The sequence below is a fragment of the Siphateles boraxobius genome, unplaced genomic scaffold (genome assembly GCF_051911475.1).
Source record: "Siphateles boraxobius isolate OS27281-9 unplaced genomic scaffold, OSU_SipBor_1 46, whole genome shotgun sequence".
Taxonomy (NCBI): domain Eukaryota; kingdom Metazoa; phylum Chordata; class Actinopteri; order Cypriniformes; family Leuciscidae; genus Siphateles; species Siphateles boraxobius.
The window spans coordinates 700,001-717,817 of record NW_027509097.1 but is presented as its reverse complement, the minus strand read 5'-3'; the positions used below and the strand labels follow the sequence as shown (position 1 = coordinate 717,817).

Here is a 17,817-nt window from a genome sequence, read left to right as displayed (position 1 = left end):
GACATGCAAGGTCTTTCATACTCGAATATGGTGAGAGTAAGACAAGTTAGGTCTACTTTAGAATATATTGTACAGGTACAGTGCCTTGCATAAGCCTTGCTAAAGTGCCTTGCATTAAGCCTTGCTAAAGTTGACTAAAAAGAGTAAAAAATCTTTTGGAAATTGATCTTAATGCCTTAATTTAGAAAAAAAGGAAAAATCTAACCTTTAAGGACACCAATTTTCTTTTTGAATGAATAATGTATCGTAAATAAATAAATAAATGTTCTTCCTTAAAATACAGTGTGCATAAGTCAGGACACCCCTATGTTAAATTCCAATAGAGGCAGGCAGATTTTTATTTTTAAGGCCAGTTATTTCATGGATCCAGGATATATGCATTCTGATAAAGTTCCCTTGGCCTTTGGAATTAAAATATCCCACATCATCACACACTCTTCACCATAACTAGAGATTGGCATGGTGTACTTTCCATAAAATCATCTCTCAATGCAAATCAAACCAGATATTAGCCTAACTGAAATAACACAGTGCCAATCTCTAGATATGGTGAAGGGAATGTGATGATGTGTTTTTTTTTTTTGTAACAGCGCGTGCTACGCCGCATCCGAGGATGAACGACTTCAAGCCGAATCTGCCCGAGCATGTACGTCTCACCGCACCGGCACCCTTGCGCATCTAAATTGCAGTTCATTGCAAAGATTTTTTTGTTAAGGTTTTGTTTACTGTGTGTGATTTATTTAAAACAAAGCACGCTCATTGTAAAGTTTTCTTTTTTGTTAAGGATTTGTTTACTGTGTGTGATTAATTTAATGGAAAGCACATTCACTTCTAGTCGTCTTGCTGTTCATTTTAAATAAACAGAGCAAGTAGATCAGTGTCTGCTCCTTTATTCAAACTACCCCCCCCCCCCGTAAGTTACGAACCGTCACATTTGACTCATGTCATAACCCTCATCACAAATTCTGAAACCGGCACACCCCTAGTCAAATCTACTGTATCAAAGTTCAGTCAAGGTAAAGTGAGACAGGCATCTTTTCTTTCAAACCATCAAAAACCAAAAAGCGGTGATATTATGAAACACTGGATGCTAAACCTGGCGTACTCACCGGTGAGGCAGACACGACTTCAAACCAGCGCAGGATGCCAGGCAGCTTATAGGCGGTTACGAAAGTCGTTCTTTCAATCCACATGTTCTTTAAAAAAAAAAAAAAAAAACTTTTAGGTTAAGCTTTTAGGAAAAGGCCACATTTCAGGTAAAAAGTGTCTGCAACACATTCCTGCACTCTTACAGACGCATTTTTTTCCCTTCAATTTAATGCTCCATTAACTGGATTTTAATGGATGTTTACCAATAGCAGATGTAAGTGGGGTGGGGGTGGGACAGACTTTATGTTTTAGTATAATGGTGCAGTGTTCTCAGGTTTGATATCTCGCTGCAATATCTCAGCGTGAGCTCTCCTGAATCCATCTTAAAAAGGTTTTTAGAAAACTGGCCATTAGAAAAACAGTTCTTATAAATGAGGAATCGCAGAACACATTATAAATGTATTGAGTGAAATAACAAAAGGAGAAATGTTTCAGGCATAGAAAAGCAAAAAGAAACTCACTGAAAACTCATTGTCGGGATCTTTCTCTCCTTTCCGGACCGGTCGCGAATACTGGAACTTTTGGACCTCATTCACCGTGTAAAAGCTGAAAGGGAAAACGAGAACCAAGGTCAATGATTCATTTTAGAGCATCTGGTGCTTTTGAGAGGGTTGCGTTGGATCAAGAGGCTTATAAGAAGGTCTGACAAAGAATACAAAAACTAAAATCAACAACTGTGCACCATCAAGGATGTTGTTGAAGAGAGGAAAGTTGTGTTTTGGTCTTGAATGACAAGTGTTTTTGACTAAATACTTTGTGCTGTTTTGAGTGTAGTAGAGCCTTAACTCAGTTTAACAAATGTTACCACATCTACATGCATTATGCAGAATTAAGCAGACCCCCCCCCCCCCCCTCAAAGTCCTCTGATTCTGTTAGGACCTGTAAGTTCACCCTTTGTAAAGCGTGTGTCAGCTTTGTTTGGGATTTTCTGCATTAACAAACTGACTGTAACAGGAATAAACAGCATTATAGAGCTGCCTGTGAAAGAGCATAGCATTGATTGGACAAACTTACTGAACAAATACACCTGACAGTGAATGAAATGATGTTTTAAGTCTGAACAAGACACTGAGTGAGAAATGATGACTATATAAAAATTAACATGACATCAGTTGTGAGTAGCCTGTTGGAAATGCAGTGCTTTTGTGCACATTGATCAAAACGGATAAGTGGTTTTCCCAGCAGTGGAAGTGAAACTCCTAATTAATTTATCTTGGCTATTACCGTTGTCTGAAAAATGAAGCTCAGCTGTTGACAAAACATAGAAAAGGAAAATAGCTCTGCCTTGTCATTCGTGGAGAAAATGCTTAAAAACACTATTTTTCAGTCTCTCAGTAGATTTCCTGACATTTAAATTATATCAAAGGGTAATATTTCAGTGATGTATCCGTTGAGAAAATGATTCAATAGAAAAGCCTACATGCTATTTATGATTTCTGAAAGCACATCTGCATAACAATATTAAAAGTCACTTACTGTTCACCACCTACAGAAAGATTCAATGAACGAATCAATGGATGGATCATTAAAGTAACAGTTCACACACAAGAATTAAAAACGTTCTTTAGCACATAAAAATAGATATTTTGAGAATATCTCAGAATTGTGATTGTTTTTACCAATATAAGGGTAGCCAAATGGTAACCAAAATGGCTACAAATAAAAAAAAAAAGAGGTAGAGAGGTAGACCATTTGACCTTCCCAGTTCACAAACACACTGAAATACAGCAGATTGTCCAAGCCTGAATATTCCCGTTGCATTGAGACATGTGCAGCACCTTAAATTAGCATGGTGACGCTAACATGCCTAGAGTCCTGCCTCTGGACTGGGCTATGAACAGATTCAAATTGGATTTAAAAGGACACAGATAACCAGTTAAAATATTTACAATTGTATTAGCTGTAGGGGAGAGATCCAGCCCAGGGCATGAGAGCAGAGACATGGCTGGAAGAGGAGAAACAGACGAATAAACATCAACTGTAACACGGGAGATCAGGTCGACTCTCAATCACTGAAGTCACCCCCCCTTAAGCTCCTCTATATGTTCACACTCCAGTGAGCTCATAGAAATCACACCCTGTCATGTGATCTTTGGCTCTGATGCATATTTACTCAGAATTGTGGGTAAATAGTGAGTTTTAATTACTTTTCATGCTCAGTGGCGGCTCGGATTGGCTGCGGTAAGCTGCCTCTGACGCTTTATCGAGATCAGTGATAACGCCACTGTTTACCTGTGGCACTGATTCAGCCTGAAACAGAATTATGCTTCCACTGCAGGTGTGTGTGTGCGATTTATTAAAGCACAGAGGAGTGTAGTAAGGTCAAACACGGTTTGCTCACTGCACATTTCCATTTTAATCAGCTGGGTGAGTCGCTCTGAAACACACAAACCCCAGAGATCTGCCCGCCGGTTTACTGACCCGTCTATACACACACGCACAAAAACACACACACACACACGCAAGAAATTACATGTAAATATGCAGACAGAGATAGAACATTACAGACAGATAGACAGACAGATAGACAGACAGACAGACAAACAGATAAATAAGACAAAACAATACAGATGAACAGTCAGATTAAATCTGAATATGTAGACAGACATTTAGAACAGTGTTAGTGTCAGACAGATATATAGAGATAGATGGACAGACAGACAGATAGATAATGTGTGGATGTGCCACAGACTGATAGCCAGCAGGTGAATGTGTGTGTAATGTGTGTATTGTGTCTGACCTCAGTGCGTTTCCCTACTGTCCACCATAGTGACCCTCAGTAATGTGTGTGTATATGTTAAAACACTGTGGTATCAAATGTTCGCATTATGTTCTAATATGTTAGACTGTTTATTTAAATTTAAGTTATAATATTTTATTATTCTATTATTTTGATGTTTTTAATATTATTATTATCATCATATGTTTTCCAAGCTTTGGCAATATTGTATTATTTACAATCATGCCAATAAAGCAATTTTGAATTGAATGGATAGATAGATAGATAGATAGATAGATAGATAGATAGATAGATAGATAGATAGATAGATAGATAGATAGATAGATAGATAGATAGATAGATAGATAGATAGATAGACAGACAGACAGAATGATAAGACAGACAGTCAAAACAATATAGACAATATAGTTGGACAGATTAATCTGAATATGCAGACAGACAGAACAGAGTTACAGATAAACTGATAAACAGACAGATAGACAGACAGACAGATAAACTAATAGACAGACAGATAAACTAATAGACAGACAGATAGACAGACAGATAAACTAATAGACAGACAGATAAACTAATAGACAGACAGATAAACTAATAGACAGACAGATAAACTAATAGACAGACAGATAGATAAACTAATAGACAGACAGACAGATAAACTAATAGACAGACAGATAAACTAATAGACAGACAGATAAACTAATAGACAGACAGACAGACAGATAAACTAATAGACGGACAGATAGACTGTCTCACCTCACAATCTGCTCTGATACGGGTTTGTTCTGAAACTTGGGTGGCAGTTCAAGGATGGGTTTCACTGTGAAACACTGAATGTCTGTTAGAATCAAACTAAGAAACAATAACAATGGACAGTTTGGAGATTTGAAGTAAAACAAAAGGAGGAATGTTTTGAGTGATGGTCAAGGATACACTGTCCCGAGGAGCTCCTGATGTCCTCACTGGGAGGGCTGGTGGTCTTCATCTTCTCAGCGTTGGGGAACTGAGTCAGCAGTCTCGCCACAAAATCCTCCCACCGCTCATACTCCTTCCCCCGATAGATGAACATCTTATTCTGAAAAAAAGTACACATTTTTATCTCGAGATGAAACATTCCTTTCCTGATTGGTTTCGACGACCTGATTTATTTTGCTGTTCTCGCCGCACTAATCTATGAATATTATTAGCATGGTATGAATTTCAAAGCATCACATTTTCTAAAAATGTACAATTTAATTAACACATCTGACTGAATAAATACACAGAAATACAACAAAAATCTAATACAGGTAAACCATAGATGAGCACTAACACACTGAGGAAAAAAAGGATAAAAAAACACTCAGACATCTGGAGTGTCTAACTTCAGTGAAGCATGACTAGAAGACTTTAACATATGTCATGATAACATATGAAACAATGAAATAATTTTATAATGCGTTAAAGCAAACTGATGTAAGTAAGTAAAATGTATTTATATAGCACACTTCACAGACAAGTCGTCACAAAGTGCTTTACAAACTGTTAATAAAAAAGGATCAAAACATGCATACAATAAATACACCATAACACAACACGCAAAACAAACTTTACAAACATGAAACGACAAGTAACCACTGCTGTTAAATAAAAGCAAGTCCAAAAAGATGCGTCTTGAGGAGTTTTTTAAAAGAATTAACAGAACCCACAGTTCTCAGTGCTAATGGAAGCGAGTTCCAAAGCCTCGGTGCCACAGTACAAAAAGCACGATCTTAAGTCTTAAGAGTTGTTCTAGGGACAAGCAAGAGGTCCAGACCAGAAGAACGTAAGAGCCGACCCGGTGAATGTTTATGTAAAAGGTCCTGAATATAGAGAGGTGCCTGACCGTGCAAGGCTCTATAAGTGATAACTAAAATTTTAAACTGCACTCTAAATTCAACTGGGAGTCAATGAAGGTCTTTTAGAACTTGTCTTATATGAGACCACTTACTGGTACCCGTCAAAAGCCTTGCAGCTGCATTTTGAACAACTTGTAGTCGCTCCAAAGATGACTTATTTAAACAAGTGTATAGCACATTGCAATAGTCCAGACGTGAATAGATGAAGGCATGGACAAGCATCTCCATCTCTTTTCTTGAGACCACCGATCTAATCTGAGCAATGTTCCTAAGATGGAAAAAACATGAGCGAACTACAGACTTTATGTGACAGTTAAAACATATGGCTCTATCCAGAAAGACACCTAGATTTCTTATCTCATTACAATCTGAAGTGGCTGAAACCCCCAAAGCCTGCTTAAACTTAGATATAATATTGTCAGGAGCAAAGATCATCATTTCAGTTTTATCCTTATTAAGTTGCAAAAAATTGTTTGCCATCCATTTATTAATGGAGACTAAACAATCCTGTAGAACCCACAGTTTATCTAGACTATCAGGTCTAAACGAAATAAGTAACTGAATATCATCTGCATTTAGATAAGAAATTGTTTTAAAACTATTAATGATCTGTCCGAGAGGAAGCATATACAAATTAAACAACAAAGGGCCCAGCACAGAACCTTGTGGCACACCACAGGAAAAAAGTACAGAATCAGACATAAAGGGTCCAACAGATACCGAAAAAGTCCTATCTGACAGATAAGATGAAAACCAGTCCAGAGCCGAACCCAAAATACCTACTAAACAGCGTAATCTATTAATCAAAATGCAGTGATCTACCGTGTCAAACGCTGCGCTGAGATCTAACATAACCAACACGGAACATTCCCCCGCATCTGTGGCCATCAAAATATAATTTGATACCCTGAGTAAGGCGGTTTCAGTAGAATGATTTTTGCAAAAACCTGATTGAAATTTGTCATAAATGTTATGAGTCTCCAAAATATCATTTATCTCCATTGACACAACCTTTTCCAGGATTTTAGAATGATGAACTACAGCATCATCAGAAGGATTTCTACATTAGTGGTTCTGCATATTTGATTTATTGCAATTCTAAATGCAAATAAAAAAGTGCTTCTCATTCTTCACATCCAATCTGTATCTTGGAAGTAAAATTAAAGATATGTTAATGTACAAATTGTGAGACATGCCCTCAAAAGAACAATTAACAATGTAAAAGGTAAAATAAAATAAGAACATTTTTTGGCCTATTAATTATATTGCACCTAATGACAACATTCATAAACATTAATTTATTGTAATACAGTATGTTTAATTTCAAGGCAGTGTATTTTACTACTTTTGGTAGCATAATGGGATGTGTGATAGAGTCCTAATGGAGAACCAGCTGAGAGCCACTGGTGTAGAACATTCAATCACCATCCATGAATACGGGGATTTGATTAAAACACTGTGAAATGAGACTAAACACACAATCTCATCAATCAGAGAAGCTCATTCTGTATTTATTAAGAGCTTTAATGTCAAATCTCAGAATAGCCAAAGCGGCTGTAATTCAGAGGCGTTTGGCAGTCTGGAAACGTTCAATTATTGCACATTCCCATAAAGACAGCGCCAATCATCTGCTCCCACATACAACACTTTCAATATGTTTCCACTCGCAGCGTCTGTGTGAACAGTGACAGACACACCACTGTGTGCACACAAACGCCTACACACACGACAGGGAGAGGGAGTGTGAGGAACGCTCAGAACGGGATACTAAATTACCAATATGCATGAAATTGAAGTGTTTATTTTTGAACAATGCAGAGTTGTAGCTAGTATCCTATCTGAAAACAGCCTGAGAGAAGCGCACACACACACACACGTTTATTATATTTGTGGGGACTCTCCATAGACACAATGTTTTTTATACTGTACACACTGTATATTCTCTCCTCTTACACTAACACTACCCCTAAACCTACCCATCACACAAAACTTTCTGCATTTTGATATATATATATGTAAAAAAATATACTCATTCTGTATGATTTATAAGGCTGTTCCCTCATGGGGACCTCAATTTAGGTCCCCACAGTGACACGAGTCCCCATGAGTCTGTGTGCATTCAGGTTGAAGGCCCCACCGGGATAGAACAACAAACACACACACACGCGCACACACACACACACACACACGCTCCGTCCCTGCATGAACATATTTCAGCTGCTCAATTAGTGAAATGCGAACTGGAAGTGAAATATGCCCAGGGCCGTTTTCAAATCTGCTTTGAGCGATAAGGTGACAAATTGCAGCGCGCTCTCGACGGGTGTTTTCACACTGCCTATGATTCCAAGCACGGCAGCGCTCGCACGACTCCGCACGCATACAAAAGTGCCACTTTACGGAGAGAGAGGAGATTGCAAGATGTTTTCTATTTCACAAGGCAAAGCTTCTCTCCGCGGAGCAGCATGTCAACACTAGCAGGAGGCGACTGGCCTTTAGATGGCCGATTTATTTTGTGTTCCCGGGATGTCTGGTGGGAGACGCGTGACTGCAGGCGGCTGGAAGAGCATTAAAAGAATTACAAATATATCTGAGGCGATTCGGTCCCACAACCACAGGCTTAAACACACGCATGATCTATGAGAGGTTAATGATTCTGTTTCATCATGAATGACTGGAAATATGTACATATATATATATATATATATATATATATAAAAAGAATACAAACCACGCAAAAATAGTATTTTTACGCTTTTTCTCTGTCTAACCTTTTCTAGCATTGGATTTGCTTTACCATACCATTGTTTTGATTTTACTTCTGACACGTTCCAGGATAGGGAGCTTTTTTCCTCCAACTTTTTATTTAAAACTTCTGACTTTTTATCTAGCAATTGCAAGTTTACATCTGTCACAGTGTCTGGTTTGTGTTTCCCAGGGGTTCCACTAGAGGTCCTCTTCCACCACCGTGTCCTTCACTCAGACTACATTTCCCATCATCCTGTTTTGTCACTCATTGATTATTGCACACAGCTGTTTCCCGTCACCTTGTTAGTATCTGTGTGTATATACAGGTCCTTCTCAAAAAATTAGCATATTGTGATAAAGTTCATTATTTTCCATAATGTAATGATAAAAATTAAACTTTCATATATTTTAGATTCATTGCACACCAACTTTTTTTCAGGATTATCATGGTTTTAAAACTGTCCTTATATCTTAATATTCACATTTCATATTTTAAGATCTTTAAGTCTAGCTCTGGTACAAAAGTAAAAAAGAAAATAACCTATAACCTTTAGATGTACAAATTAAACTTTGTACATCACAAAGAAAAATAAATGTATTAGTTTTGGATAAAGCAACCTCTGGAAAAAACTGCCTGTATTTGATGCTGGTGTAAATGGTTTCAACCCTACAGAGACAGCTGTTGATGGGTTTGGAGAGGCCACACAAAGACACCAGTAATTGATTTCCATGCTTTTGGAAATATATCAGACAAATTCACAATGCAATGCATTTACACAAAGAAACTGACATGTTCATGGAGATGGTGAAATATAAAAAGATTCAGGATTATAAGAGAAATTCTCACCCGGAGAAATGAGGGGAAGCCCAGCCCATAATAACCTACAGCGAAGTAGTCTGGCTTTGGTCTGATCACTTTCACAATGCTCTCATAAAACTGAGCCTGCTTCCTCTGAGAGAGACAGAGACAAAAATCACATCATCAGATCTGAACACATCATTTACAAACACTCTTTAAATGAGTTAAATTAAATTAAACTTTGCTCACCCCAACTATTTAATTTTGTTTGATATATAGTGTAATATGAATTTGCGTTCAAATACATAATAAAATAGTACAAAATAAGAATAACTTAGAAATAAAAACATGTTGAGATCAATGTTAGGGGTTACAATAAAAGTTGGTCCCAAACTTTTGTTCTTTCTGTCTGAATAGATCAATTTGTCATTTGTTGCCAATTAGACAAAAATGCACTAACGAACAAAATGCGGAAAACCATTAAAACACCCCCGTCCATTTATATTAGGCCAATTTACCTACTTAGGCAAACTCGAACAGTCTGAAGGGCTCATTAATGGTTTGTCTCATTGAAAAACATTGACAACAAAAGTTTGTACGTACCAGTAAAGCGCTCAGCTGCTCAAAGTCAAACATCTCGTTCTCGTACTGTTCGGCTAACTCTTTCCCCAGGATAATGGCCTCCTCCCACATCTGAGCACAAAGCACCAAAACACATCAAACTTCATAATCACGTCAAAAACACAGTGACATAATATCCTTCTAACCCTCTGTGAACAAAGCGCTTTGAACATAAAACCGCTTTTTGAGATGGAAGCAGATGCAAATATTATCCAGCTGCACCATGCTGATCGTGTAAAATATTTAAAGTCCCCCTGTAGTCGATCATTTTATCAATTAAAACTCATCTTTAATTCGCCAAAATGACATTGTTGACCACAGAATATAATTCGGATCCATTCCCCTGTAAAAACAAACAGAAATTGCAGGCACAGTAACACATTTACTAGTGATGTCAATGGGGCTAATCCAAAAGGTGTAAAAGCTCATATTTGAATAACCTTTTTTGCACATCTGGTTATGCGTTATTGATGTTATTTCTATTGGAGGAGCAGGTGGCACTAAATGAGTTTTTATCCATGACCTCGCCGGAGCAGGAATATGGATATTCTTTGGCTCTGATATTCTCTCATATCAGACTTATAACTTCAAATGCCAAGTGTAAATAAAACCTCTATCTAACATTACTGGTGCACAGGATTTGATATACAACTAATTCTTCAAATGAAACTTTGAGTGCATCCTGGCGGCACTGAGAGAGAGAGGCTATGATTATATATCAATATCTGCAGTGCAGTGCATTATTATTGAGAAAGCTGCCAGCAATAGTATTTGCAGTCTGTAGGACACATTGTAGATTACTTCTTCAGAATGAAGGAAGAATAAAGCAAGTAGCGTGCACAAAAAGTAATAAAAAGAAACTCGCATTGTAATGACAGACCACATGTTCAGCATGAAAATTACAATTCTCAATTTTTTTCCTGTCGACACTCCAGAGTGCACTGAAGGAAAAGTTCCCCTCAAAGTGCAATCTGTGTCATTATTTATGCATCCTCATGAGCTGAATGAGGGCTGAAATTTGACAAACACATAAATACAGTGGTCAAATCATGCTTCTTTCAGCTTCGACTACTAGTAAAAGTAAAACCAATTCGGTCAAGAAATAATTTCGGAAAAATTAATTCATGCTTTTATTACTTCGAGATTGGATTACTGCAACTCACTTTATCTTGGGATCAGCCAGTCAGCTTTATCCCCGTTTAATTTGGCATATAATCAATGAGGAAGTTGTATTGTATTGTGTTTTTATTGTTTTAACTATATATTGTTCTTGCCTTGTTCTGTTACCATTGTGCAGCACATTGGACAACCAGGGTTGTGATTAATAGTGCTATGGAAATAAAATTGACATTGACATTGACAAATTGACATGACGTCCCAAGTCCTTGAATACCAAAGGAGAAGGAGCTTTTTCCATAACAAAGCCTGTCAAAAACACAAAGTTACACAATAAAACTCATAAATGAGTCCTTGACTTGTGTGCTTGAACTCCCAGTCTTATGAAGCCTTATCATATTTATGTGAGGAAGAAACTCAAATTTTACATTCATTTATGCATTGATAATATTCCATTCTTGCAAAAAACCTTGAGTTTAGTCCATGTTTGCATCCAGAAATAAAAAAGGTGCATCAAGTTTGGTTCCAACACACAAGAAAGAACCAACGTCATTGTTGCATCAATGACAGCACTGACTAGGTTTACAAGAACACACTAGTCTTATTTTAACTCAAATGTGGTCATACAACGTATACATTGTAAAACCTATAATTTGCAAATCATTATATAACAAATCAGGATTTTAAAGGAGAAGATTCATTATCTCCAGTATTTTCCAAGAGAAGGGAATAGCATGAAGTATAGCATGAAGAACATGAATGTACAGTATCATATGCACATGTACATTATACAGGAATATAGCTGTGATGCATGTAAATGTCTTTTTTCAGAATAAAGGTTTAGCATGAACAGAGAATATATTTGTGAAATGTTGTGCATGCTACATGATCAATGACATGGTATCATTTTTTTTATTTGTTCGGAAAAACGGGCTTGGGTGGAGGGGGAGATCCTCAGAAATCGTTAACTGCTGCTTTAAGGGAATACACAGGGAAAAGAGGCAGTGAAAGAGTAGGAAGAGTTTATGTGACTGTGTCTTCCTGTCTCGGCTCTCAGGAGACGTTCAGCTGTGACATGTGGGTATGTCCCAGCAGTCTGAGCAGTGTTTAAAATAGACTCCGAAAAGCTGGAATAATTCCCATAAAATGTGTCGAACAGAAGAACTACGGCCCAGAGCTGCTTCTTAGCCCGCTTTCCAGGACTGACTGACTGCTGCTCGCCTTCAAACACACACACTTTCCTGTTCAATCCTCTTGAGTTGTATCTATTTGACACACTCGGTCATGATTTTGAGCCGCTGAGCCCAGTAATGGGGTCCAGTCCAGGGCAGCAGATTCGCTAGAAGTCCCCTACCGAGAGACCTCTACGCTGGGCACAGATCTCTGCGAGGCCCTTATAACCCTCAAATCCCCTCAGCTCCTCCGTCCAGCCTGTCAGACTAATGGAGATGTAGCATAACAGGCCAGCCAATAATCTCCCTCTCCACGGGTCACCTGTCCGTTACACCGAGTGCTGCAGACTCTCTTTGGACTGCAGCTGCAGGACACGTTTAAAGCCACGGTCAAATTATATTACATATGCGATATAGATTTAAAAAATATTTTTTCAATATTTAAAAGAAAAAAATGGGGGGGTACAGTAGATACAGATATATATATATATATATACAGATATATATATATATATATATATATATATATATACAGATATATATATATATATATATATATATATATATATATATATAAATAATAATATTTGTTTAATACGTGAGTGTCTAATTATGCAACAAACAAATCATTAAATAAAAAAAATATGGATTTTTTTTAATTTAATATCTCGATTTCTTTGTGCATAATTAGATACTCAAGTATTTTTGAAAAAAAACAAAAATAAATAATAATATATACATATATATATATACACACACACACATACATACATACATACATATATATGACTAATTATCACATTACATTAATTTGATTAATTACCAAATTATTACATAATTTGTGCAAATTATTCATAAAAAATCGAGATATTAAACTAAAACAATATATATACATATTTTTTGTTGCATAATTAGACACACACGTATAAAAAAATATAATATATATATATATATATATATATATATATATATATATATATATATATATATATATATATATATATATATATACACACACATATATATATATATATATATACACCCTCAAAAATACTTCTGTATCTAATTGTGCACAAACATTTAAATATTTAAATTTGACGCTGCCTTCCCAAGACTTTTTTTTTAGCATTTTACACACACAACACACACGCACACGCACACACACTGTTGTAAGTATAGAACGTATAGAGTGTATACAATCTATACACTACAGTGGAAAAGTCTTAGGCATGTTAGTATTTTCACACAAGTTATTTATATCTTCTACTGTAGTATGTCAGTATGAAATATCAGTTTACATTGCCAAACATTCTTTTTTGGCATTAATTGTAATAATTAATTGCCACAGTTCTTCTGGTTTCTTCATGTACTCCCAGAAAGACTTGATGATGTGGATCATACCACAAAAAAAAAAAATGTATATACATTTATAGAAATAAACCATCAGATCAATTCAACTTAAAATGAAAGTAGAACAAGTTTGATAACTGCAGTTCACAATGTCATTTTTCAGTTGAAATGCCACTATTCTGAAAACACTAATAGTTAGTTACTGGCCAACATGACTAAAGCATGTAGTGATAGTATACAGTGTTAGCGATGGTTACCTTTCCCTTGTCGAAGTAGTTGATGATCTCCTGGTACAGCTGGTCTTTGAGTTGACCCTGAGTGCTCGCGTGGTATCCGTCTCGCTGCGTGAGGTGGGCGGCACAGGCCTCTTCAGACCACTGACAAAACAACATCATCATTACACTCTTCTTCACTGTTAGATATCATCTGTATCTATACACATACAAATACATTACTACCAAACAGAAGTAACATGAAACTTTAAAGGGGTCATATAATCAAATGTCCCTTTTATCTTTTGAAATAAGGTGGTTTATTACCAGAAATTGTAACTAAAAACTTCCCACACATAAGAAAAGTGAAGCTAAATGTCTGATGCAAGTTACAGTATGTGAATTCATGAACACAACCGTTTCTGCGTTCAGAAACTCAGTCTGTCAAGATACGATGCGGTAGGTAGTATGGAGAAAGAAGGATATTATTATATCAAAACGAGATCCCTTATGCTTTCAGTTTGATCTGAGCAGTTTGAGTGACATTTCAGATTTTGGACTTTTTTAGAGCAAAAAACTTTATTAGAAGCATTATAAGTGGACTACAGGGAAAGAACAAAATGAAAGAAACAAAAAAAATGTTATGACCGCTCTGAAAAATAAATTAAAATATGCAACATGCAGGTGCACAAACGCGCACGTACACACGCACAGAAACAAACACACACACACGCACACAGAGCAGTGTGGTCGCTTTCAGATCACAGCTGCTGGAGTTATTAATTTTGTTGTGCTCAGAGTCTGAAAGGTTTTGCCTGTGTTACTGTGCCGGTGTCAAGAGCCCATCTGATAACACTGATTTATGTGGCCACACTGTAATATTCATTACAGATGCTGCCTGATCCTGTAAACAAGTGATTATAGGGAGAAACTGTGCAGATTAAGAACTCTTGAGTTTGTGCTGACCACTCAGTTCACCGCTTTTCTGGAATATAAACACACACACACACACGGAAACGAGAGATCTGATTGGCTGGAGAAGATCAGTTGACTCTCCGGAGGGCTGCTGCTATTGGCTGTGACGTTGAGCTACTGTATTGTGCTAAGGGCTCTGTCAGAACTGATTCACTGTAGTGTAAACGCAATTGACATTTCATGTAGCTTTGTGCAACAGTGGGGGTCAAACACCTCAGGAAACTGCATCATCAGCGTGAAAGCCACCGTCTGTTCTTCATTGTGTGTTTCTGGGGTCTTACTAATCGACTAGTGGGTTTTCGGACAACGAGTTATCGGGTTAGTCGATCAATTGATCATCCTGGCCTAGTGAGACGCTGACTGTTTCCAAGTGAACCAGCCGTTTTTACACTGTGACATCAGCACTGGTCTCTCTCTCTCTACATATACACACACAATCACACACACACAACCATTGAAAAGTGTGTGTGTACCACTGGGTCGAAAGACTTTTACGCACACCAAGGCTGCATCTATATGAATAAAACTACAGTTAAACAGTAATATTGTGAAAAAATGTTTTTCTATTGTATTATATTGTAAAACAATTTATTCCTGTGATCAAAGCTGAATTTTCCGCATCATTACTCCAGTCTTCAGTGTCACATGATCCTTGCTTAATAGTTTTTGTGGAAACCATGACAATTTTGGATAGAAAGCTCAAAAGAATAGCATTAATTTGAGAAGGAAATCTAAAAAATAAACTTTCACTGTTTCCCGGTCATATTTTTCTTCTTAAAAGTAACGAAGACTACTATAAAGTGTCTTAATAATCTATTTTTATAACGTTTGTCTGCTTTAAATATGTCAACCCTTTTACCATGTTTACAGTAAACATCTGCTTTCTCTTTATAATTAATACCTTGAAGTGTTACAGCCGTGAGAACATGCCTTGCAATGACAAACTAAACTAAAACCCTTTTACAGTCCTGAAGGATATTTTATAGTACAACATATATCTAATAGTATAATATTTTAGCTTGAGATTGTTGTACAAGTTTCAGGTTTTGGTGTTGTCTCTGAGGTTTGTGTGTGTGTTTGTAAATGCGTGTTTGAGGGAACATGGTGTTCCCTCGCTGACTGTGACAGCCGATTCCCTCATCAAATTACTCCTGTAAAGCCCTAAACGGATCTCAGATTCACTACAGAACATCCATATGTTATTAAACAGCAAGCCAATATACATATCAATACATTTGCTCAACTAACAGTTAATGTCAATTATCAAGACTAACTCCCAAGATCAAATTTGCATTTCGTGAAGGACACAGTAGAGCTTGCAAAGCAGCCAGCCACATAATATAATGTTAATGGTTTAGGTACGATTGTGTTTTATATGGTGTACAGTAAATGTGCCAATTAAATGTTGCAGAGCTTTGCGTTTGTCATGACATGCATCTTGATTTCTATGTGCTGTGTGCATAAGAACATATATATATATATATATATATATATATATATATATATATATATATATATATATATATATATATATATATATATATAAACTATAAATGGATATGAAAAAAAGATCAGTAAAAACTCAGTATGCAAATAAATGCAAGAAGAAGAAAAAAACAGAAACATTTCAGAATGCAAATATGACTTTCAGTTGAGAATAAAGTTCAAAAATACCAAAAATGGTGTCTGTAAATTAAGTGATTCTGGATGAATTAATTAAAGAAGTTTTAATACTTGGGTATTAAATTTAATACTTTAAGTTTCACAAGTTTTATACGTAATGCTAATGAATTTTAATATCCAAAGCCTTATGTGCACCGCAATCATCTTTGACAAAGTTTAAGTATCTTTCTACCGGAGATTTGTTCTCAAATCTGCACTTGAGGTGACTTTATAAATGTCAGACAAGGGGAAAAACATCCTTCTGTAGAACTTCAACACTCAAAGACATGGAAATGTGCATTAATTATTCCTGTCAGAGTCTTCAACAGCAAGATATCCAATTAAATTATACCTGATACACTAGATTCTGCAGTTGAATGAGTGTATAAACATTGTTATCTCGTATACGCTGAACATTCACTTACTGGCATGTGTCGACGAGTAGGAATCAATGTAGTGTGTGTTTACCGGAGACATCTAGAGACGTGCTCAAAGGGAAGAGGCATATATAGTCAGATAAAACACGTGGAATTACCTTGAGGAGTTTAGCATGCAGCAGAAGTGTGTATCCGGCCTCTGTGTAGTTATCACACTCCTTATGCAGGTCACAGAGCTTATACAGGTACCTACACACACACACACACACTAATGATATTAACAATCTGAACACAAACTCCATTACACAAAATAAGCTCCAATAACACACTCCGAAGGCCAGCAGCAGAGAGAAGCTAGAGTTCAGATTAGCTTATCATTCACAAACTGCATGATCCCAAACACAGGGAACGCTTGGAGAAACATTTGTCGTCTATTCTTAAGATTCTTAAAGATTAAAATTCCAAATAAAAAGTTTTTTTTTTATTTTTATAAATAGGATCATTCCGGGACTGTTTTTGGATTTGTCAAGACAGTATTCTATTCGTGCTAAAACACCAAAACATGATTGTAAATATGATGTGAAATACTGGTTCACTTAGGCCGTGTGTCCACCAAAGCGTTTTTAGCCGGCTGAAAACGCTATACGCTCTGCTGAAAACGCCTAGCTGTGGGCGCTTGAGAGCGTTTTGGCAGCACTGCGTTTTTTCAGTTGAGACGATTTGTTGCTATGATACAGAATATCCGCAGCACAGTTTACTTGTAACTGTTTTCGTAGATAATTTGTTTCATACTAAAAATATATACATAATACGTAAGTATATATTATCTAAAAAATAAATATGTACACATATCACTACTATTCAAAAGTTTTTTTGTTTTTTTAAAATAATTCTCTTTTGCTCACCAAGGCTGCATTTATTTAATTATACTGTATATAATACAGTACAAACAGTAATATTGTTACAAATTAATAAAAAAATTATATTTGAATACATTTTAAAATGTAAACTTTATCCCTGTGATA

The 17,817-nt window shown here is 36.4% G+C and overlaps 1 protein-coding gene and 1 long non-coding RNA gene across 3 annotated transcripts in view; one reads left to right on the top strand and one right to left on the bottom strand.

The window, feature by feature from the left end:
- The window catches only part of dock1 (dedicator of cytokinesis 1), a 252,549-nt gene that overhangs the window by 23,693 nt on the left and 211,039 nt on the right, over nt 1-17,817 (bottom strand). For both annotated transcript variants that reach the window (XM_077200233.1, XM_077200232.1), the window contains exons 37-44: nt 16,951-17,041; nt 13,824-13,943; nt 9,911-10,000; nt 9,356-9,460; nt 4,820-4,961; nt 4,643-4,724; nt 1,611-1,695; nt 1,110-1,196 (exon numbers count right to left, since the gene is read on the bottom strand). In XM_077200233.1, the coding sequence (XP_077056348.1) occupies nt 1,110-1,196; nt 1,611-1,695; nt 4,643-4,724; nt 4,820-4,961; nt 9,356-9,460; nt 9,911-10,000; nt 13,824-13,943; nt 16,951-17,041 (802 nt within the window). The remainder of the gene's footprint in view (nt 1-1,109; nt 1,197-1,610; nt 1,696-4,642; nt 4,725-4,819; nt 4,962-9,355; nt 9,461-9,910; nt 10,001-13,823; nt 13,944-16,950; nt 17,042-17,817) is intronic.
- LOC143709691 (uncharacterized) overlaps nt 1-17,817 on the top strand; it is a 759,555-nt gene that overhangs the window by 545,205 nt on the left and 196,533 nt on the right. The window lies entirely within an intron of this gene.